Source organism: Aedes aegypti, chromosome 2 (genome assembly GCF_002204515.2).
Source record: "Aedes aegypti strain LVP_AGWG chromosome 2, AaegL5.0 Primary Assembly, whole genome shotgun sequence".
In the NCBI taxonomy this organism is placed as follows: domain Eukaryota; kingdom Metazoa; phylum Arthropoda; class Insecta; order Diptera; family Culicidae; genus Aedes; species Aedes aegypti.
In genome coordinates, this window is record NC_035108.1 from 270337815 (window position 1) to 270360961 (window position 23147).

Here is a 23147-nt window from a genome sequence, read left to right on the forward strand (position 1 = left end):
ATACTATCGCACAAGAGTGCTTGTACGATTGTTCTTGTCATTGAAGATGTTCTCGAGCAGCACAATTTGCAATTTCAGTGCAGATAATATTGATAGAAACCATGGCCGAAACTACTAGACTTCACCAGGGGATGCAAACCGCCTAACATCTCGCAATTCACATCTTAGCTAACCTTGGGGACGGACCTGGTGTAGTGGTTAGTACACACGCTTCTCACGCCGAGGACCTTGGGATCGTATCCCATATCCGAAATAGTCACTGACAAAAACAAAAGTTATAGTGACGACTTCCTTCGGAAGGGAAGTAAAGCCGTTGGTACCGAGATGAACTAGCCCAGCGCTAAACATCTCGTTAATAGAGATAAAAAAAATCTTAGCTAACCAGTTTTCGGAGAGTTTACAAAGACCCTTAATCAATAAATATTTGCCAGATTTCTCCCGAAAACAAGGTTTTGATTGATTATTAATTTGAAAAGTGTTGCGATACAAAGGGTTTGACAAGGAGTTGTTCGGATCAAAGTGAAAGACATTTACCATCCTAATAGGTTACGTAGACATTGCTCCACAATTTAATTCTGACTCTGCTTTTAATAACTTCGAACGCATGCATTTGATTTTGTCTGGTTGTTTATCATTCGCATCAGTAAAAAGTGTGGCTTCGTGCTTTGCATCTAGCAAATCACACCTTTATGCGTCTTCTATCTTAACATTTTGATATTATAGATATCTGTGAATTATATTAGGTAATTTCTGTAAGGTTCTAGCGGTGCAAACTTTCCATTATCAGTGTGTGGTTATAATGCTAAGTGTTTTAATGCTCGTTCGGTTCAATCTTTGGTCGAAGTTGTACGAGCATGGCGATGAAATTAATTTGCGTAATTGGTTCATTATTGGCGATAGAGCGACTCGAGCTGTTGACACACAATTGTTCGACGAATTCATAGTTTTTAAATTAACTGAAATCTGCAAGAGTTTCAGCCAGCTGTCGAAAATCCAGTAAAAGAAATAGGTTTCTGGTAATGCTTCACAATAGTTACAGATTGAAATGCTTTCTAGTTGATTTTTTTCTAATGCACTCATTAAATTCCTAACATTTGAAAGGTATGATAATGGAAAAGATGAGAATATCAGTAATTATTTAAGTAACTAGGTGTTGGGACGATGATGTCTTTTTGTGTAGCAAAATCCGACCGCACGCGCTTGCATCGATGGGACTTTCTTGGCGGTTACACTTAGAAATGGGAATACATTTTATGGTCGTTGAGCAAAACTTATAGAGGTAACGAATAGAAACAATATCGTTGAATACGAAAGATAGGACTAGGAGCCATGTTTGTATGTTCAAGTTTGATATCTCACTAGAAGAATTTCATGTTTGAAAAAAATGCACAATAATTAGGTTATATCATGTGGTGCAATATAACTAAACAGTGAAAGTCTATTTTGCGATTACCTAGGATGTATGTTCAGTGTTAAATTAATCCTAACAGCACTAACAGGTTCCCTAAATGTTTGACTTCTAAAATACAATCGTCTTACAATGCATACCACAAATGTAACAGGCGAACTACTGGTGGGTAAAATCCGCGCGATTTCAAATCAAACAAACCTCAATTAGAAGCAACCCTTAAACGCTAATGTTTCTTCATCACCTAACAGTAACAAATAGAGAAAAGAAAACGCCGAATCACCTTTTCGTTTGTGTGAAATGCACTCAACTTCGGTCAATCCTTACCACATGTGCGTTTCACGGATCTCACTGATAATGTGGTTTGCACGTGTCAGTGCCTGATGAGTACACGAGAGAGTAAGGAAAGAAACATAGAGTCATGTAATGTCGTTAATCGAAAAAAGAAATACAATATCACTTACCTTAAGCATATCGCTAGCCTCCTTACGACGGATCGAGATGTGATCCGATTCGTTCAGCAGCTCGTTGGCGGAATCGGACTTGTACAGATGCGTCACCAGTTCGGACTGGAGGTTATCCTTGACAAAGTTCACCAAAAAGTGCATTATCGCCTTCGGCACCGAATCCTGGATCGATTTGCGCACAATGTAGAAGTACGACTTGATGAGACGTTCTAGGAAAATAAAACAAAGATGGAGATCAATATCTTATGGTACCGGGTAACATATTAACATTCTATGCTAGTTGTCTTTGTATTGATCCCAGCTTAAATTTCGTCCCTTCCAACTCGTTATTCTTCAGAAATGCCAATTGTAATCTTATGTGCTTCGCTTCTTTAACTGTGATACTATCTATTTGATCTGTTCACGCCATCACCAAGTGATCTTTAAAAAAGAAACAACCTTTTTAAAAGATTATTTGGTGATAGCTTTTAAATTTTCCTTAGTCCCTTACACTCTAACCACTAGACAAAGAAAGGCCCCTCGCTTCTGTTCAGCTCAAATGAAAGGCACACATGTCTAGTTTCAGAAACCCTGCAGGAGATCCGGAGTTGATCCCTGTGACTCATACTGGGGGCGGCCGTTGGTGCCGTACGTTGTTAACGACGAAGAGGTTTGAGCGCAGTTTAAACATCACCATATGCAAGGCTGGTAGCGAGTCACTTTTTAGTGACTTGGTCACTTTTTTTAAGACAGTCACTTTAAAGTCTCTTTTTTGAAGCCATTTCAACGAAAGACACTTTTTTCGTCAAAAAGTCACTTTTTCAGCTATTTAAGGTTAAATTTTCGAGATAAAATACTGAAGCGGCCTTCTTTTAATTAAGGCTGAGTCATGTCAGAATCAAAACTTTGGTTCATGTTTTTTGTGGAGAAAGTTAATCTTTCATAGAGTATCACTTGGTTTCACTCTATTTGTGACGATGATTACGTAATCATCGTCATTATCGAAACTTGAAAAGCAGTTTTTCTGTTCAAAACTAAAAATTATTAATTTGAAATATTGATTGATGATTGATGGTACATTTTCCGTAATCTTGATCTAGTTACACAAAATAAAACTAATAGAAAGTAGCCTCCTGTGAATATTATATTTTTTCCATCTTTATCTATACGCTAATAATTGTTCTAGACTAAATCTTGAATTCTTATGAAAAAAATTGGAATTTACACAGTTTACAATGAATTCAATTTCAGAAGTAATTTTTTGTGAGTTTGGATGGAAATGTTAAATGACAAAAAAATGATATCACAACTATGTTATTTTGTATAGGAGAAGGTTTCGACCGTGATTGTTTTAAATTATTATTGTTTTATGGCTATATCGGTCATGCGACTCAAAGGTAAAGGGAGTCTATAGAAGTAAATGATGGAAACGGCCTGTGTTGGTAGCAAAGCTCAAAGCTTTGAGCCAACCCTTTTCCAGTAGAGAAGCTAGGCAAAATACAGGACGCTTCGATGCTTACTGACTTTAAAATGGCATGCTCAATTTTCACCACCTAATTAAATTTCAATCTTGTCGCTCCCTTGCGACGCCTATGCACCTATTCGTTTCCATCATTTACTTCTATAGACTCCCTTTACCTTTGAGTCGCATGACCGATATAGCCATAAAACAATAATAATTTATGTTATTTTGTTTAATTTACATTACAAAATAAAATACTTTGTTGGTATAAAAGACACAAACGGTGTCAAGCATCTTTCTAAAATATTGAAAAGGTTGGAAATCTGCTGAAAAAGTATTATTTGCGTAAATACTAACTTTTCTGTTCAGAAACATATTGGCAATATCTTAAAATTTTGGAAGTACGATAAAAAATGTCCAAAGTTGATACTTAACTAGCCCTGCTATCTGCAGTAGATCATATTGAATATTCTCTTCTTCATCGTAAAACAGTGTACTAGAACTGAAATTAAACTAACTACGTTTTGATTTTCAAGTCACTTTTAGTCACTTTTTTGAGAATTGGAAGTCACTATTTAGTCACTTATTTCTCAAATCTGGTCACTAATATAACTTTTTTCGGCACTACTTTTTGCTACCAGCCCTGCATAGGGTGGTCAGATTTGATGTTAGCGCCACGATAGGTCCTGACGTCGAGAATGTTGGAGAAGTGCCGTCCATCAATCAGAACGTGGTTGATTTGTGATTCTGTCTAGTAGTCTGTCTACTGTGTTGAGCTCCAGGTGTATTGGTATGGAAGGTTGTGCTGGAAGTAGATGCTACGAATGACCATATTCTTAGAGGCAATGAAATCAATTAGTCGTAAGCCGTAAGCGCTGAACTTTCCAATAGTCGGTCTGAACTCCTCCTCCTGGCCAATCTGAGCGTTTAGACTAAACTTTAGATCTCCTATGATGATTTTGACGTCGTGGGTTTGGTAGCAGTCGTACTCGCGTTCGAGCTGCGCGTAAAAGCGTATTTATTTTCATCAGTGGTTCCGGAGTGAGGGTTGTGCACGTTTATTATGCTGAAGTTGAAAAACTGGCCTTTGATCCTCAACTTGCACATTCTCTCATTGATCGGCCCCATTCGCTCACGCTACTCTACATATCACCCATCACTATAAAAGCTGTTCCCAGCTCGTGTGTGTTACCGCCAGTGTTGCGATGGATCTGATGGCCATGATGAACCAGAACTGGATATATTCGAGCTCGACTTCCGACGTTGCGATCTTCTTCTTCTTCTTGGCATTAACGTCCCTACTGGGACAGAGCCGGCTTCTCAGCTTAGTGTTCTTATGAGCACTTCCACAGTTATTAACTGAGAGCTTTCTATGCCAATTGACCATTTTTGCATGTGTATATCGTGTGGCAGGTACGATGATACTTTATGCCCTGGGAAGTCGAAAAGATCCTCGACCGGTGGGATTCGAACCCACGACCCTCACAGCTTGGTCTTGCTGAATAGCTGCGCGTTTACCGCTACGGCTATCTGGGCCCTTGCGATCTCTCCTTGCTCAATTCCATACTGTCCTCGGCTGATTGAAATCACCATCTACTAGGGCTAACCGTCGACGAAAGTGTAGGCTTGTTTTACGAAAAAAATCTACGAAATACTTTGATCAATCATTCCACGTCACCGGCGCGTTAATCATGGTGTAGATAGAAAGCCTTGGTGAGTCCCCAGCTATGAAATTTGTGCAACAGGCTGAGAAAGATACGAAAGCGGTATTTCGCAAATAAAACCGTGGAAAATAGGAATGCACTTTGTCAAGTGGAATCATCCTATAATGATCTTCTTGACACGAGCTATCGACTATACCTATACCGCCAAAACAAACCTTTCGAAGTTCTGGAAGCATATGAAGGCCCGAAAGATGAGCAATGGAATCCCGAACACCACTATCTACGGAGACTCCAAGGCCGCCACATCCGTAGAAGCAGCGAACCTTTTTGCGAGCTACTTATAAAGTGTGTACAGTACAGCATCTCCACAAGTTTACCCAGGTTGCTTCCACAATGTTCAAACGTAAAACATACATATCCCGCCTTTCCAGTTTCCCAATCGAGAAGGCTGGTTAAAAAAGTCCGCCTAATTTAAATTAGCCTTATGTGATTGTGTTCATTGTTTTTAGGATGTGCCGTATCACTCAAATAATTGCAATACATAACTTCTTCTCTATTGATTCTATAACATTAGTCCGAATGATACAAGCCTGAATAGCATTAGCCTGAATATGAGGAGCTTAAATTCTACTATCGTAGCAGCAAAATAACGCGAAAAAACAGCATATGTTTCTGAGAAGGAACAATTTCACCTGACCTTTTCAAAGTCAAGAAGTCAAGAGAGAATAGCCGATGATTAAAAGAAGGAAAAATCACTGACAACATATTAGTTATTTTTCCGAAGGATGTACTATGTCTATTAATGCTAACATAAACTTGCAAATTATTTCAAGAAGTGTTTGGAACAGGCTTGGGAACTGTGACCACTATTTACAACAGCTCATCGATTCTGCCAGTCAACCAAAACACAAAGCAGCAGCAGCATTGATACCATCAGGCGTTGCTCTGCCAACGGTTCACACACTGCTTGACTGTTTTTGTCTCTCCACTATGATCGTTTTCGGGTAGCCATCTCGAGGTGAATGATTAAAAAAAATGTTAAATAATTCAATCGCTAATATTTCGCATGTGTTTTCAACTAATTGAAATCTTTTAGCGCTAATAGCAAGAGCACAATCATTCCGTTGCGATACATATAAACAAATTCAATTTCATGCTGCCTTTATCGAGCAAAAATGCAAAACCCCGAAAACCGGAAAAATCGTGTCACCACTGTGCTCGAGTCATTTCGCATTCGGGTTTGAAAAAACGTTAGGAAGAAGAAGATTACAGTTTTGAAGAGCCGTAACATTTTTTTGTTATGAACGGTCATGGTTTACTTTGGATTTTGATGGTCGTGTAGAAAAATGTGAATGTCGAGGTGGTAAATGTTTGCTACAGTACATTTCCCATCCCTGGTTTGGAACACCATGTTTTTCTACGTGGTCACCAACCATATGGGGCATTATGAGCCACCCTACGGGGCAGTATAAGCCACCTCATTCAATCGAATGATTTTTATTTAAAACAGTATAGAGAAGAGTTAGTGGTGAAGAGTACATTATTGGAAAGGAAATTGTATTGGCTTTGCTTGAAATTATTGATTTTAGCGGCTTATTTTTTAAAGATACATAATACATAGTAAACAGACCATGTTATACTAGCACTAAATTGCGATACTTGATTGAACATATTTTCTAGCAAAGTGTTCCACTTGTAATGGTGCATAAAGATGACTATGCAGTAAAAAAATAATCTGGTATATTTAGGCAATGCATTTTTATGTTCAAAACATCGTTTGTTTTGCTTCAATCTAGGTGGCTCATTTTGCCCCGCCCCTTCCATCTTGAAAATAATATATTGTTTTCCAATAATTTTGTTTACGAACAAACCTAATTTCGCTCACGAACTGTTCATTATGATCAGAAGTTTCAATGGATTGGTAAAATTTACCAGAATTATAAATATAATTGTCTTATAGACTTAATTAAAAACTGCCAAAATTATAAGCTTTTCATGATGAAGGACAAATTTGTGCATTTTTGTAAATATCTTGAGTGTTCAAACGAATATTCTTACGGTTTTTATTGTGGTGGCTATTTGAGGCATCCTTTAGCAGATCATAATGACACTTGACATTAAAACACTGTTTTTGAGATCAAAACCGGGGTGGCTCATATTGCCCCGTATGTTCAAATTGCCCCCATTGCCCCTACCTACATTTAAGTTGAAAATAAAAATGAAACTATATGCAGGGTTCTCCGCATTTCAAAGTACGCTTGAAAATTTCGAAAAAGCTGTCATGAATTAGAAATGCAAAAAGCTCAGTCTAATTATTGTTTGGAAGCCTAAGTAAATAATTTTAATATGTTTTTGACTGATTCCGCCTTTTCAGATTATGCCTTATGTTATTTTCCGCCTTATGTTACACGTCTAAGCCAATCTGCCTTTTGAGTTTCTGCCTTTTGTGATTCCGCCTTTCGTGTATCCGCCTTTTGTTAGGGTCCCTCCGCTGTTACAGCTAAGGCGTTTTCCGTGCTTGGATTCATCCGTAGAAATGCATCGCAGTATACGAAGGGTTTACCCCGTTTGGCATAATAGCTGTTTGGCATAATGCCATTTGGCATAACAGTCGTTTGGCATAACGGTCGTTTGGCATAATTGTGAAAAACATTGAATTTAATCAAATTCCTTCCATTAAGCAAAGGGGTGTGTATAAACTGCTCACGATCGTACATTCCGTTTTCAGTTAGTGATAGGACATACTTCTTATCATCATTTTTTCAAGGAAACCAATATCCAATAAAGCTCTTTTGGAATTGCACCATACATGACTTCCGGGGTCATTATGTACGGGATATTATGGCGCATTTTTAACAAAAATATATCCAACGCCTAAGTTATTCCATGTCATTTGAAAAAAAGGAACATGGAATTTTATGACGCACCTTATGGTATGGCATATTACTGTACCACTGCAGTATCTTCCTTTTTCAAATTATGCCAAACGACCATTATGCCAAACGACTATTATGCCAAACGACTGTATGCCAAACCGCATTATGCCAAACGGGGTAGACCCGTATACGAAAGCCTTGTTCTGCGCCCTAGTGCGCAGTATTTTAGAATACGCTGTGCCTGTGCCGGTTAATTTACCGGATTATTCTTCCCGCTGTGAGCTTGTGGACCTTGAACTGCTCTCAGCTAGAAGGCTAAGACTTCAAAGACTCCTTGTACACGATATTTTGACGGGTAAATCGACTGTACTGATCTTCTAGCAGAAGTACAGCTGAATGTACCTTGTCGTAGACTGCGTTATGCACCATTCATCCCTAAGCACAGAACAAACTACGGATACAATAACCCTCTCACCTCTTGTTTTTTTTGTATGGTATCTATTCAGTTGGAGCTGCCTGATAGCTTAACTTGTCAAGGCTGAACCCTCGGTCTGGCTTTTGCCAAGTTTCCCCTCTACCAGGACCAATATTCAGACGGACTAGGTAATGGTTCCCACATGAACACTGTTTTTTTTATTAGTATTGTGACGTGATAGTTTTTGAAAAAATACCCATATTCCCTTGTTTCTGAGAAAAGGAAGCATTGTGAAAATCAGCAACTCCATCAGAATTTGTTTGAAATAGTAGTGTCATTACTAATACTGTCTAGTCGAAATGGTTTTGAATAATTTGTCATTTAAGTGCTATTCTGATTACTCCTGTCTTTTATGTAAGATTAGAGGCATAAATGTCAATTGTCGTGAAGTCTTAACAAAATTAGGCTGTTTAGTAGTAGTTCTAGTTAATTTCATTTTTTATTGTTAAAAGTATTTATTGGTCATTACGTTCATATATCCTTAAAGAAAAAAGTCACTTTCCTTGTCTGTTCAACAATTTCTAGAACTTAGCAAGAGAACCCTAATGATCGATCTCAGCGTCTTACTTTCCATAGTCATTTTTATAGTGAATATTTATGAGTAAAGTTACCTTAGGCTTCTATAACAGTCTCCTACAAGATTCACTTTCTACTTATAAATTTTGCGAAAATGAAGCTGAAATTATATCATTTATACTTTTGTTACAAAAGAGGTATTTCTTTTTATGCCAATGTAAAAACCATATTAAAAAAAGATTGTCGCCACTTATTTGTACTCAGTGAATCTACTTGTCATTTTCCTCAGAGTAATATTCCCTACTAGGGCTGTGCAAATATCGATATTATCGATAATATCGATATTATCGGCTTGATTTCATCGATACGATATCCGATATCTCTTGACCCGATATTTTCCGATATCGATAAAACTATTGTCTGTCCGATAATCAGGACAACATTCAACGATTATGTTAAAACTAGTTAGACGGAATTTTAAATATCCGCTAAACATAACATACCATAACTGCAAAACTCAGACAATTGATTCCACAATGCAAAAGTTGGTGTCAAATGAGCCCGAAATAGTCGATATTGTTTGAAAATCGCATCATTGAAAAATATCGGATATCGGTTCGATACCGATAATGTCAAATCCGATATATCGCCGATACCGATATTGAAACATTGGAATATCGCCGATACCGATAAATCTTCATTGTGCACAGCCCTATTCCCTACGTCGTACTCGATAACGATGTGTCTAGCTAACTAATAGTAAGAGTGGCTACGGATCATTCTGGTTAGCAAAAGGCAAACTGATCGTCACCAATAGTATTAATATCCACTTCGAATAGATTAATTATTTGAAATGAGCATCAATGCTATCAATGACGCAGAATGTCCGTTGGATCACATCCCAAGTATTAGTGTGTCTATGCCATATGAATTATGACGCGGCTTTCAGCAAAAAAAATGTCAAAATGTGATACCACCACTACAGGTTACGCCTTTGGTTTCCATCATATGGGCTAATGGATTATGCCCTCCCATCGCGGCAAGGTTGCATAACCAAGGGGAGGGAATAACTTTCTCACCTTTTGTTTAAGGAATTTTAACTCTGCCTGTGAAATGTTTGATTTTAATATGTCGAAGAACTGTTTTAAAACTAGGATTAATATAGTTTTTTTTTCTTTACATTTAATTTGTTAGGCACTACGTGCACTTGGCCACTAATATGCCGAGTATCATATACAGAATCTATTTATATCCTAGTTCTTATTGCTATTTCTCTCATATCGAGCAGGTAGAGGAGAGTGCTGCCGTTGGTCCAATCCATATCCAATATCGAGGTTCATTTTGCCATGTTTGTGTGTCGTGTGAGGCAACAGCCTACAAAGAGGGTCAGTGTGTCTCAGTCACCATCCGATACTGACGAAGGATGGATGTGTTCCCCAATACACGATCCTTCGTGCGGCGTCTTCTGGTGGCCGGACGGAGATTTTTGTGTGGGGGGATTGGGAATCGAACCCAAGACCATCCGCTTACGAAGCGGAAGCGTACTCTACAAAAACGTCAATATTTATGAAAAATGAGTAACAAGATCACATAAAACCAATATATTTTGAATTATGAATTTTGTGGCTTAGGTGTCCGGTACTGGACGATCTCCCCCTATCTAGAGAAGTCCCTGAGAGCACCGTAAAACGGGGTGAATAGAAAAAGTGGGGCGAATAGAAACAAAACGACCTTCAGTTAAAAATGCGACTATTATGTAATGATAAACTTTGAAAACCTACTGAAATATTTTTTCTCCATTAGTTCAATAACAACAGAGTATCCCTAGACTATTTTCAAATTAAAAATTTTGCTACATTTCTCATTAAAAAGTTGAGAAGAAAATATTGAAATCTCAATCATTTTTGATAGCTTGAAACATCCGCCATTTTGGCTGATTTTAAAAATGATCAAAAATTGAACTTAGTTTTAAAAATTTTAATTTTTTTTTTCACTAAGTAAATACATGTTGATATTTCTTCAAGATGAACTTAAAAATGTGTTAATTTTTCCATTAAAATGAAAAAAGTATTGATATTTACTGAACAGTGTTTCTATTCGCCCCATTGCGGGGTGAATAGAAACATACAACATTTTCATAAATCGTTGTACGATATAATTTTTATTTTTCAACAGCAATTGGGGTCTGAGTAAAGGAAGACGCGACTAATATTTAAGGCTAATAAAATTGGTTTTTATCCACATGGTTTAAGTTGAACACATTCAAACATGTCAGAAAGTGTTTCTATTCGGCCCATTTTACGGTATGCCAAAAGGAATCCCTAAAAAATCACTAGCAGGATTCCTGCTTCAAGAAATAATGTACCAAAAGGAATATACTTTTCGAAATCGGTCAACAAAAAAATTGGTTTTCTAGAGTAAATTTGTGGTAAAATGATTGTTAATCAATAGTTAATGAAATAGTTAGTTGACTATTGGATTAATCGAATGAGTATAGAATCATATTGTAGTAATCATTGCATAGTATTCATCTGATGCGGTTTGTTTCAAGTTATTCGAAAATCAGTGGAACTACCTACTATGGGAAAGAGAGGGTAAATCCTAAAAAATGTGGCAGCAGTATTCACTGCAAACAGAAGATAATATTGGTTGAAATAGATACTTTAAAGACTGTTAAACACACGCCATTTGATTAACGTATACTCGCAAAAACGAAAATCCTGACCATTTCTCAAATTTTGTAGTTGAACTCAACTATATAATATATGTGTGTACTCACCAATCACATCGCAGTCCTTCTGCTCCTTGTCGGTCAGCTTGCGCGACGAGTGGTTTATCGGCACGTCCGGCAGCAGATTGACCGGCTTCGACGGACTAAGCACTCCGTGGGTGGGGGTGTTTGTGGCCGAGCTTTCGACGCTTTCCGACTGAATCGAGGACGCAGCCCCAGCAGCAAATTGTCCGACCGCTGGGGGCAAGATATTCGACAGCCAGTTAGAAGTCTGATCATTTACGTGGTTCATCTCAGCCGGTTCGTTTTGCGGGGCGGGTACCGGAGGTGCCTGTTGTGGGTTTGGCCGTGCCAGAGCTCGACGACTCGGCGGATTACCGGGTTGATGCAAGTGGGACCATTGGTCCTGGGTATCGGTCTTCAGCAGACTTGGAACCAGAGCGGCATCCTTGTGGAAGTCCGGGTGCTTCGTGTTTATGTATGCGAGTTCGATTTGAACTAAGTTTTCCACCATGCAATTCGTAGTGGGCAAACGGCGACGGAGCAGTTGCGTAACGACGTCAACGATTTTCTCGTGCAGTTTAGGGAACCGTAGCATCTCTTGCTGGACTTCGGTTCCGCAGTGTTGAATAATACGTTGCATTTCCTCGTGAATGAGTTCCACGCAACGGAGGGAAGGTTCTTCGAGTCTTCGAATTTGTCGCTTCACAAGCAGTTCGAAACTAACCTCCGGCACAAAGAGAGCTGGTCGAGGACCGGTTGCATTGCGGATTGCAGTCAGAATGTCCATCTTGGTCAATCCCGTCAGAGGGTGAATCGAGTCTAGAGTTTTCCCGAAGGTTTCGTGGAAAATGTAGCAGATTCGAGCACCTCCGCAGAGTTCAGTGGTTTCTATGTTTCTGGAGGTGCCTTCAATTGTGGAACAGTAAGCCGAAGCAAACTTCGTAATAATCTGTAGCAAACACTGGCTCTTATCAGTTACATCGTCTCCGTAGGAATTCAACAAAGACTGAAATTGGGAAGCCATCACGTTGACTCGAGTTTTCAGATCCGGCAGACAATCCCGGATATGGTGCATCAACAAACGGTTCAACGTCTTGGCCAAATAGGGCGTTCCATTGCGAGTGGCCAGTGTGGGATATTTTCTTTGCAAATACGCCGCCTCATCTCGCAGTTGCTCCTCAATAATTTTCCTATCATTAATATCCTGTTGAGATCGGTTCACCACGCCAATAATACCTAATTTGACCGGAATTACGCGCCCGCAAAGAATGTCAATTGCATCCGTTCCGGCGTCCATCAAATCCAATTTCGTCAACACAGCCAAAGTTCTCCGACCGTCCGGGTCGACATCCTTGGCCATCTTCAGCGATTCACTGGTCGCCATGTCCGTGTTGGCCGCCGTCACAGCCAGAATTATAGAGTTCGGGTTTTCAATGTATTTCACCAGCAGATCTTTGATCTGTGCTTCGATGTCCTCGGGTTGATCTCCGACTGGAACCTTCGTGATGCCCGGCAAATCCACCAGCGTCAAATTGACCACCTTCGTCGAGTAAATCTTCAAGTTAATCGGTTCCGGACATATACCTTTGTTGCTACCGGCCATGCGATCCGTTTCGTTCTCAATTTCCCTACGAATGTCCTCAAAGTCGGAGAAAATCTTGTTCTTGATGTGCAGGAAACGACCCCATTCTTCGACGTTGACCGTGCCGAGGTCGGAGGAACGGTGCTCCCGGTCATCGAGGGGCGTGTAAACAAGCTGCAGAACCAAAGGGCGACGGGTTACGATACCGGTACCTCGGGGAAGGAACGTCCGACCGACGAGACTTTCGATGACGGAACTTTTTCCGGAGCTCTGAAAATAGACAGCAATACGAAAAAAGGTATCAATTATTGCCCTCGGTAACGAAATTCGAAATCTCAAAATCAGTTTTAGGTAATGTAGGAATCGGTGTAACTGAAGAAATCAAAGGAAGAATTAGTGGAAAAATATCTGGAAGAAACACTGTGACATTTTATGGAGCACCTGGGGATTTTTTTTTATTACCGTACGGGTTTGGGTCGAAGGGTCTCAGATTTTCATGAAACTTTTTCCACAGGCAGGGCTCATGGATATATGAATAAAAAAAAAATGAGAAAAACTCAGGGTCGCCTATTTTTCCGGAAAACTCAGGTGGAAATTTTTTGTTTTCCCTTGACACTACTTACTTTGAAAAATCATAACTCAAGAACGAAGCATCGTAAAAACAAAGTTTTTATATGAAAATTTAAGCAAATTTTCTCAAAAATCCAAAAAAAATATGAACTGGAAAAAGTTTTCCACAGAATTTTCCACCGTTGGGAAATTTCGTAAAGAAAAGCCGGAAAAACTATGCCCGAACTCGTGGAAAATTTTCAAAAAAATATTTTCGAGAAGGTAATTTTATAAGCTTTAATCACTGAAATTTTTGGAATGCACTTTTTTTTCGTTTTTGAATTATGGCCAATTTTGTGAAAAATGTCCAGATGTGCCATATAAGACTTTTCTTTGAAAAATCATAACTCAAGAACGAAACATTGTAGAAACAAAGTTTTTATATGAAAATTTAAGCAAATTTTCTCAGAAATCCAATAAAAAATATGAACTGGAAAAAGTTTTCCACAAAATTTTCCACCGTTGGGGAAATTCATAAAGAAAAGCTGAAAATCTATGCCCGAACTCGCGGAAATTTTTTAATAAAATATTTTTAAGAAAGAAACTTTATAAACTTCAATTCTGGTAACTTTTAGGATGTACTTTTCTTTAGTTCCTGATCTATGGTCAATTTTGTAAAAAATGCAAAGATTTGCCATACATGCCTTTTCGTTTAAAAATCATGACTCAAGACTCATCATGACTTGTCGAACCGGATTCAAATTATCTCAAAAATATGAAATTTCTGAAATGGAATCAGTTTCCCAGGACATTTTTCACTGTTTATGAAAACAAATAATGAAAACCCGATTAGCTATTCCAGCTTTCAAACAAAGTATATTTGAAAAGAGCGATCAATAAGATCCAATCCTACAATATTTTTCAATGCGCTCATTTTTCGTTACTAAAACATGATCAAATATTGCTAGGATGAGCTGTTTGAACCATATATTTACAAATTTATAAGTTCATAAACAAAATTTCTTAAGAACGAAACTACAAAGAAACAAAGTTTTCTTCAATCAGAATGTAGGCAATTTTTTCCTGTTAGGTAACTACAAAATTGACAGTTAAATAAATGGGTAGACAATATGACAAATAGGTATTTACCAATTCAAGTTTAAAGCGTTGAAATAGCTTGAGAATCATAAGTTTACCAAAAACTAACAAAGAGCAGTGAGAAAGTGCAAGTGTTGTCTATCAGCTGTATATTCCTCGTTATTAATTTTTTGAAAGTGAAAAAAGTTTTCCCGAAGCTGTTGAAATGGACAAAGTTCAATATTACGAATACAATTCTTTATGCTGTAACCCCTTCGGACTGGACGGCCACAAATCAGTAAGGACAAATCTACGATCGATCAGCCAAGGCCTCATCAGTAAGCTTCATTCGAATGGAGTTCGGTGGATTACGGAAAAGATGAAAATTTGCGTGAAGTGCTCCATTACCGGTGACCAGAAGGCTCTCGTAACGGATCGCCAGAAGCAATGGCGTTTGAGGAACAAGTTTCAGCACTATCTTCGTTGGCGTCGCCAAAGGAAACTCCTTCCTCGGGTGAGTCAGTTGGTTCTATAAATAATGTACTAAAAATACAAGTGCTTGCTAAATTCTTGGAAATTTCTTTTCAAGTAAAATCTTCACGTTTGGATGCTTCTAGTAGTAACTATCGCAATGCTTCTATGGACGAAATGTTCAATCAAATTTTGAGTAAAATAAAGACTTGGTTTCCGCCTAATATTGTCGATGTTACAGAGGATTTTAATTCCGTTTTATTAAATTTGAACTCAGCTGTTACAAAAGCCGAACCTGACAAGCAAATTGAACTTCTAAAATAACTTCCTAGGCATTGGTCATATGCCAAAGTTAAAGCTCATTTTGACGTGTCTCAACACGTTATAACTGAATCAAAAAAAAACAATTTAGGGATTCAACCACTTTCAAAAGTAGGACGACCCTCGCATGGATCAGATGTACAAGACATAGTTTCAAATTTTTACCTAAGGGATGATATCAGTCGGCCATTTCCTGGCTTAAAAGACACCATATCTATTAAGTTACCCAATGGAGTGCGCCAAAATGTTCAAAAACGCCTTTTGCTTGACCCTTTGGATACTTTATATAAACAATATATGGAAACCTGTAAGAGTGAACAGGAATCTGTCTCATTCACATCGTTCTGGAAACTTAAACCAATACAATGTGTTTATACAAAGGATTCATCGGCCATGAATGTTTGTGTTTGCATTATACATGAGAATATGAAATTCATGGTTGATGCATTGAAAAAAACTAATTGCTTTGAAGTTCATAATATAGAAAAAACTACAGAAAGAACTTAACACCTTTTTGACTAGTCAAATGATATGCCCAGATAGTACAGATGATTGTTACTTGAGGTCCTGTGAGGATTGTAAATTAAAGAAATTAGATTTTGTTGCCAATCGCTTAGATGAAAACAACGTTGAAGAAGTTAAGTATTGTTTTTGGATTATTTCTCCTCGTAAACAAAGAAATAATGTGCCAGATGGATTTCGCGGAAAATTATTCGTGCGTGATACAAGATTCCATTCAAAGCCATTACTTTGTACGACCTCAAGTAACAATACATCCATTTGTAATTTATTACAAAGACAAATCTTCGATCAAAGTCTTAAATTTTGTTGTAATTGCTGACATAAAAAAGCATAACACGACATCAGTTTATGCTTTTCAAACAAAACTAATTTCAAGATTGAAAAATAAATTTCCTGAGCTTGAAAAAATCATTTATCTTTCTGATGGTTGCGGAGAGCAGTACAAAAATAAATCAAATTTCAAAAATGTATGCAACCATGAAAATGATTTTAAAATTAGAGCAGAATGACACTTTTTCCCAACCTCACATGGAAAAGGTCCATGTGATGGTATCGGTGGCAATATTAAGCGAATGGCTAGAGATGCTAGTATTAGAAAGTCAGCGGAAATTAATAACACCAAACAATTTTTTGACTATAATAATAAAAAAAAATCCCCTGGTGTGTCAATGATCGTTAAATTTTCTAAAGCCTGCATTTGACAATGTTACTCTAAAGTGAATAACGATGGTGTTACTCACTTTTGAGCAGTTCCACTTTGTTCCGAAGTGAGTCGAAATCTACTCACTTTTGAGTAGATCTGAACGAGCGTGTAGAACAAATGCGTATGTATATGTGCGTTTCGTGACGATTTGCTCTCCAGATGCGTTAGTGTGGAGCATTTTCACCAGCTATCAGTCGTTCACGGCGGAACAACCCACTTCGCGGCGGAAGGATCACTTTCGCCGGAGGATTGGCAAGGGCCAACTTTTCTTGGGAAGCGAAGGAATTGAACGCGGACGGCTACGCTTAAACTAGGTAACTTTATGCTACTCTTCTTTACTACACCGATCTGAATATTTTACGGTTTTACGCAAACCAGGCTATCGACATGATGGAGACACCATCTTCTATGGTGACAGAGGGCTCGATTGGCTTGTCAGATAGATCGGGCCCGGGACATCCTGTCTACTGCAAATCGCTGCAGTTGATATAGGGCATGTCCATTGCCTGACGCAAACGGTGCGTTCTCGGCGTCGGGTTGATTGGCGACAGGGTGTTGATGGGTTTGCTTGCAGTGGTTCTCGCTTCCGTTGGGAGACGGAACATAGTCCTTCACGTTTTTTCGCATCTTGCACGAAAGTTTTGGATAGATTCAGTTTCTTCACCACATCTCGAACTGAATGTTGGGATTCCTCTTGAAAGCTTGATTGAACTACCCGTTTGTGATCCTTAACACTTTACGGAGATCCATTTTTGCCATATTTTCTTCTTTCCGATCGATGGTCAAACGTTCTTGTTCTTCTTCTTCTTCTTCTTCTTGGCATTACGTCCCCACTGAGACAGAGCCTACTTCTCAGCGTAGTGTTCTTATGAGCACATCCACAGTTATTAACTGAGAGCTTTCTTTGTTGCAATTTTCGCATTCGTATATCGTTTGGCAGGTACGATGATACTCTATGCCCAGGGAAGTCAAGGAAATGTCCATTACGAAAAGATCCTGGACCGACCGAGAATCGAACCCAGACACCTTCAGCATGGCTTTGCTTTGTAGCCGTGAACTCTAACCACTCGGCTAAGGAAGGCCCCATATTATTTGCCCTGTATAAAACGCTGATTCTTGGCTCTGTAAGCACATTTATTTGAGAACAGGAGCAATAGTCTTTGCTTGCGAATAAAATAGGCAAACTTCAGTGAGCTGGTCAGTTAGTGCAAATGCCGGAAATAAAAATTACATGAATCAGGTGGAGGTCAGTGGCCCCGTGGAAGACACCAACGTATTTTCATTCTGATATTGGCGTGAGCGTACCGTGACCTGCTCTAATTCCGTGTATCGCCTAATACCGTGCTTTTCATAAAAATGTACAAATATTCTTATATTACTAGTTATTTGCACTAACTTTAACTATACAATGTTAGAATGTAATAAAAACAATGTTGACACTTGATTGTTTTGACATTTTATGCTCACACACCATGAAAAACAAAGCAAAAACAAAAGCACATGCTGTGAACTGTCAAACGTAAGCTTCCATTAGTGAATGGGCTAAGATTGTGCGTGAAATTAAATTTGCAATTTTCGCTGATTTCATTCAAATTTATGGAAAATTTTGCACTAACTTCACTTCTATGGGTTTGTATTTCAATCAGGTAATGAAATATGTAGAACAAATGTTTATTTTTACGCTTTTTTTAGGAATTTGTTGACACGGAATTCGGACTTCACCATTCACAGTAGTTCCTAATACCGCGGAGCGATTTTCATCCGAACATGACTCCAAAAAAACGCATGTTGTACTCTCTGGACCGAATGAACAATGCCCTGGATAGAGTGAGAAACGGTGGAACTATCCGCGGTGCATCCCGTTTGTATGGAATTCCGGAGAGCACGATTCACGACAAGATTATCCAGCGATATGCAAATCCAACACCAGGTGCGCCGCCAGTAATTAGACTTGAGAACGAGGAACGTATAGTCGAGTGGCTGATTGATATGGCGAAAGCTGGGCTTCCCATAAACACGCAGCGTCTTAGAGTATTCGTAGCTAAGTATGTAAAATTAGCCAAGATCAAAAATCCTTTCAAAAAAGATACACCTGGACCCAGGTGGGTAGCCGGATTTTCGAAACGTCATCCCAATATTTCGCGTAGAGTTGCAAGCTCCTTAGCAAGGTCTAGAGCTTGTGTAACACCCGGTACAATCAACGGCTGGTTTGCAGAAATAACTGCATACCTAGAGGAAAGACATTTGGTGGAGACAATGAAAAATCCCATTCAAATCTTCAACATGGATGAAACTGCTGTCCGCACTATTCCCACGCGGGACGTGGTTCTGGCGGAATCGAACGGAAAGCAAGTTCATACGCGGGTCGGTAATTCCGATAAGGAGTCATATACGGCTCTTTTTGCCGGGAATGCTGCAGGTATGCTTGCGCCAACAACGATGTTGTTTCCTTATAAACAAAGGATCTCCGGTGAAATATATCGAAGACTTCCAAAAGGTTGGGCCGCCGGAAAAACGGATTCTGGGAGGATGACTCAAGATACCTTTTATCTTTACCTTCGAGATGTATTCTACCCATGGTTGCTGCGTGAAAAAATTTCCTTCCCTGTTATTATATTTGTACACGGACATTCATCTCACGTATCTGCAGATTCTATCGCTTTATGTAAGGAAAAGAATATGACCCTTATTTGTTTGCCACCTAACACTACTCAAATCACACAACCATTGGATGTCAGTTTCTTCCGGCCGCTTAAAGAATACTGGAATCAACTTCTAATTGATTGGAGGATTGATCACGTAGGAGACCAACTACCACGCAGTGAAATTGCTCCTTTACTCCATAAAGCCGTCGAAAAAGTGGACAACCTAAAATCAGTTTTAAGTAACGGATTTCGACGATGTGGTATACATCCGTGGGATGCAAATGCAGTTAACTGTTCAGTGCTTCTGCATCCACTCAACCCTGTAGAGGCCAATCAAGAGAACAGTGAAAATGATTCCGTTCCGAGTGCGCCACAAACAACTGCTGGCCAGGAAAATCTGCTAACGGGAATCCAAAATTACATGAAACAGCAACAAATTGATGTATTCAATCGCAGTATCTTCTCCGGCAAGTGGTTCGGTACCAGAGAGGAAATTTCCCTTTTTGAAGTCTGGCAGAAAATTAAATACGGCCAAATAAGTTTGCCGTTGGCATCGATGTCGGGTTTTCCGGTACAGATACCAGTAAGGTCATCTCTAGACGCGGAGCCTCCTTTTGAAGGGCTTACCGAAGATCGAAGTAATTTATTTTCATATAGATTTTTGCAACCTTTTTAAACATTTTCTATGTAGGTTCCCCTGTACAGGACATGCCATTGGATCTATCGTTTCGTTCAACTGTGCACCCAGCCGAGCGTCAAAGTGATGTTTTGGGAGAGATTTTCAGCAACCCCAATATTCAGAGAAAAGATAAACCAAAACCAAAAATGAAGCCGCATCCTCCTTCGGTTGCAACTAGCGAGGCATACGATCAATACCTGGAAAATATCGAGAATATCAAAATTACTGCCCTCAAGGAAAAAGAAAGAAAGAAAATAGAACGTCAAACGAAAAGAAAACATCAAGCTGAAGAAAAAGTTAAGCGACGATCAAAGAAAAATATAAAAACACATTAGATGAATGCGACATTTATCGTTCATCACCAAGTACTTACAACTTCAGAAGCTGCTGAACTTTAAACCCTGTGTTAGATTGATTTTAAGGTAAATATGCTTTGAATACCGAAGAATCCCTGCATTACTTCATATTTTACACCTGATTTATAACCTCTTTCAATTATAGCACGCAAAGGCTGCAACAAAACAGAACATACTCACAACATTTGGGAAACAAGATTTACAATGCTCAGATTGAATATAAAAATATCACAATCTTTTAGATTGGTTTACATTTTCCAATTGGGAATTAGTTTTCTTCCAAAGCCTATTAGAAAAAAGATCGGTCTTTATTAAAATTAAATTTAATGCAAAACCATCTAGGTCCTATTGAAACGCTTCGTAAAGGCTACCGGAAAATCCACGTAGCTCTTACTTGTAGCGCCGGTGGAATGGACGAAGTTCAAAAGTTCATGCGTTCATTCTGGGCTACCTATGATTAACGTAAGAGCTACGTGAAAAGTGCGATGGAAAAAAACCACGTATGTTTTCACGTAACAATGACGTTTGGATTATTTTGAGTGTATAATATTAAGTATTGTATCATTGTTATTATTATTTTTTGAATGGGTTTAATACTTGACGAATAATTAACCTCACGGTAATAGAGCATGTCACGGTACCAGAGGAACCAAATCATTCCAGATTTGAAACAAATGATTGATACAAGCTCTAATCGACTATAAAAGTAAATCACATTTTTTATCTTCTAACTATTATTGTATTCTGTATATTCATTCTCAGATCTTTTTATTTTGAAATAACAACCTTGTTAATTGTTAATTTATTTGCTTTATTTTTCAATCGGTAAACATAGATAACAATCAATTAAATTCAAACCAGTAAACCATGGAACAAAAAACTTACTTAAGCTGTAAATATTTCTTACTACAATAACGATAACAATTTTCTACTAATTGAAAACAGTTTGGCCAACTTTTTAGGCGCTTATGTAGGTTTTTACATTGCTATCACAAGATTTCAATAAGGATTATATTGAAATTGTTAGTCTAAAGCTTCACATCAAGATTTTTTGAGATTCTTCCTAGGGATTTTTTTTTTTAATTGGCCGGACCGAACGGTTTCTAAAGAGGCCATGGGCATCATAGCCAGGATGACGCCCATCGGGCTCATTCATCATCAAGAAAGAAGTTCAATGCTTCAATCAAAAATATACCAGAGGAGTCCACAACGCGTGTAAAGAGGCAACGCTCAGAGGTAGGCAGCAGGAAGGGGATAACTCAACTAAAGGTAGATGGACGCATCGGCTAATACCAAATGTGTCAGATTGGTATGATAGAAACCATGGGGAAGTGAACTTCCACCTGATGTAGTTTCTGTTAAGACATAGTGCTATATGCAGTACCTGCATAGGTTCTGGCACTCAAAATCTCCTGCATGCACATTTGACAATTGACTTCGTTGACTATTATTTACAGTTACTTTACTGACTTTTTGTTGCAAATAGTGACTTCTTAGAGGAAAGGTAAAAAAAAAGTGACCAAAGTCACTAAAAAGTGATTCGCTTCCTGCCCTAAATGAGGCAGAAACGACCAGTGTACACGGTATGGAACAGATCTGCCCATTCTCCTTTCTGGAAGGATTGCTTGGGAAATTTCTGGGGGAATCCCTGGAGTAGTTTTTGAATGTATTCCTGAACAAATCTTTGGAGAATTCCCGAAGCTTTTCATCGAAGCATGGAAGTTATTCTGTGAAGGAATTCTTGAAGAAACTATGGAGCCTCAGAGCAATCTCTGAAGCCTCAACAATTTACTCTAAGATTCATTGTAAGAAGGAAATGTAAAAAGTGACTGTAGTAACAATTTTGCTTGAAAAAGTAATTTCAGAGATCTTCCATCACAAATGGACTTGAATTAAAATCAAAATATTTACCTACCAAGTCTCTAACTAGAGATCTGCTACCAGTCCTACTCAACCTCAAAATCGTAAATGTTGTCGCTGTTTCGCGAAAAAAAACATCACATCATTACATTCTAGCAAAATCCAACTTTTTATTTTTGCTTGTTTTCAAAACCCGGAGTTACATAATTTGAAAGTGCATTTCCCCCAAAATCAACGCCTCATTTATAAACCGAGTCCCTCTAAAAATGCACTCACCTGACTTCCAAGCACGACAATCTGCGGCAGCTGGATCGCATCCGAACCGACCGTATTGAAAACATCCTGCAGTTTGTTCACCACCGGTATGAGAGCTTCCATCTTCGTCGTCGCCTTGTTTTCTTCTGCTCACTGCCTTTTTCCTTGATTCGCCTCTGATTAGGGTCCTCTTTGCTGTTTGTGGACCACTTTCCCGAACTACGGAACCAACGCGAATTTCCCGATACCTGCAACGGTTCCGACAATCGGAACCAATTCCGAAAAGTACCGCGGTTAACTCGTGTAGCGAAAATTACAAAAATTTATGCGGAAAAAGCGCAGTGAACCTTTTCGAACCGTTTTTTCTGCTTTCAGCTTTTCTTTGCACCCTTTGACGGATGGCACACGAGAGGAGAGTCACCGTTTCTAACACATGCAAACTTTTTATGTGCGTTTCTGTGCAGAATTGGGCGATTCCTGAACGCAAATCGAACAAATTTCTCATATGTCGAAAGCCTTAAAAGCTGCAGGGAAGTATTAACAAAA

The 23147-nt window shown here is 38.7% G+C and overlaps 1 protein-coding gene across 1 annotated transcript; it reads right to left on the reverse strand.

Annotated features, from left to right (window-relative positions):
• Window positions 1-542: 542 nt before the first annotated feature.
• On the reverse strand, window positions 543-23031 carry LOC5571419 (dynamin-1-like protein). Its single transcript, XM_001659622.2, has 4 exons — window positions 22623-23031; window positions 11627-13433; window positions 1873-2084; window positions 543-1788 (listed from the first exon to the last, which is right to left on the reverse strand). Exons 1-4 carry the CDS (start codon window positions 22722-22724, stop codon window positions 1732-1734), a joined length of 2178 nt encoding a protein of 725 aa, XP_001659672.1. The 5' UTR covers window positions 22725-23031; the 3' UTR covers window positions 543-1731.
• Window positions 23032-23147: the final 116 nt, after the last annotated feature.

What these genes read in the sequence shown, in the direction of transcription:
- LOC5571419 (XM_001659622.2), bottom strand. Translation starts at nt 22,724, where the DNA reads ATGGAAGCTCTCATACCGGTGGTGAACAAACTGCAGGATGTTTTCAAT. An exon ending in TTGTCGTGCTTGGAAGTCAG is followed by an intron (nt 13,434 to 22,622) that starts GTGAGTGCATTT and finishes GTCTATTTTCAG; the next exon opens with AGCTCCGGAAAAAGTTCCGT. An exon ending in GAAGGACTGCGATGTGATTG is followed by an intron (nt 2,085 to 11,626) that starts GTGAGTACACAC and finishes TTATTTTCCTAG; the next exon opens with AACGTCTCATCAAGTCGTAC.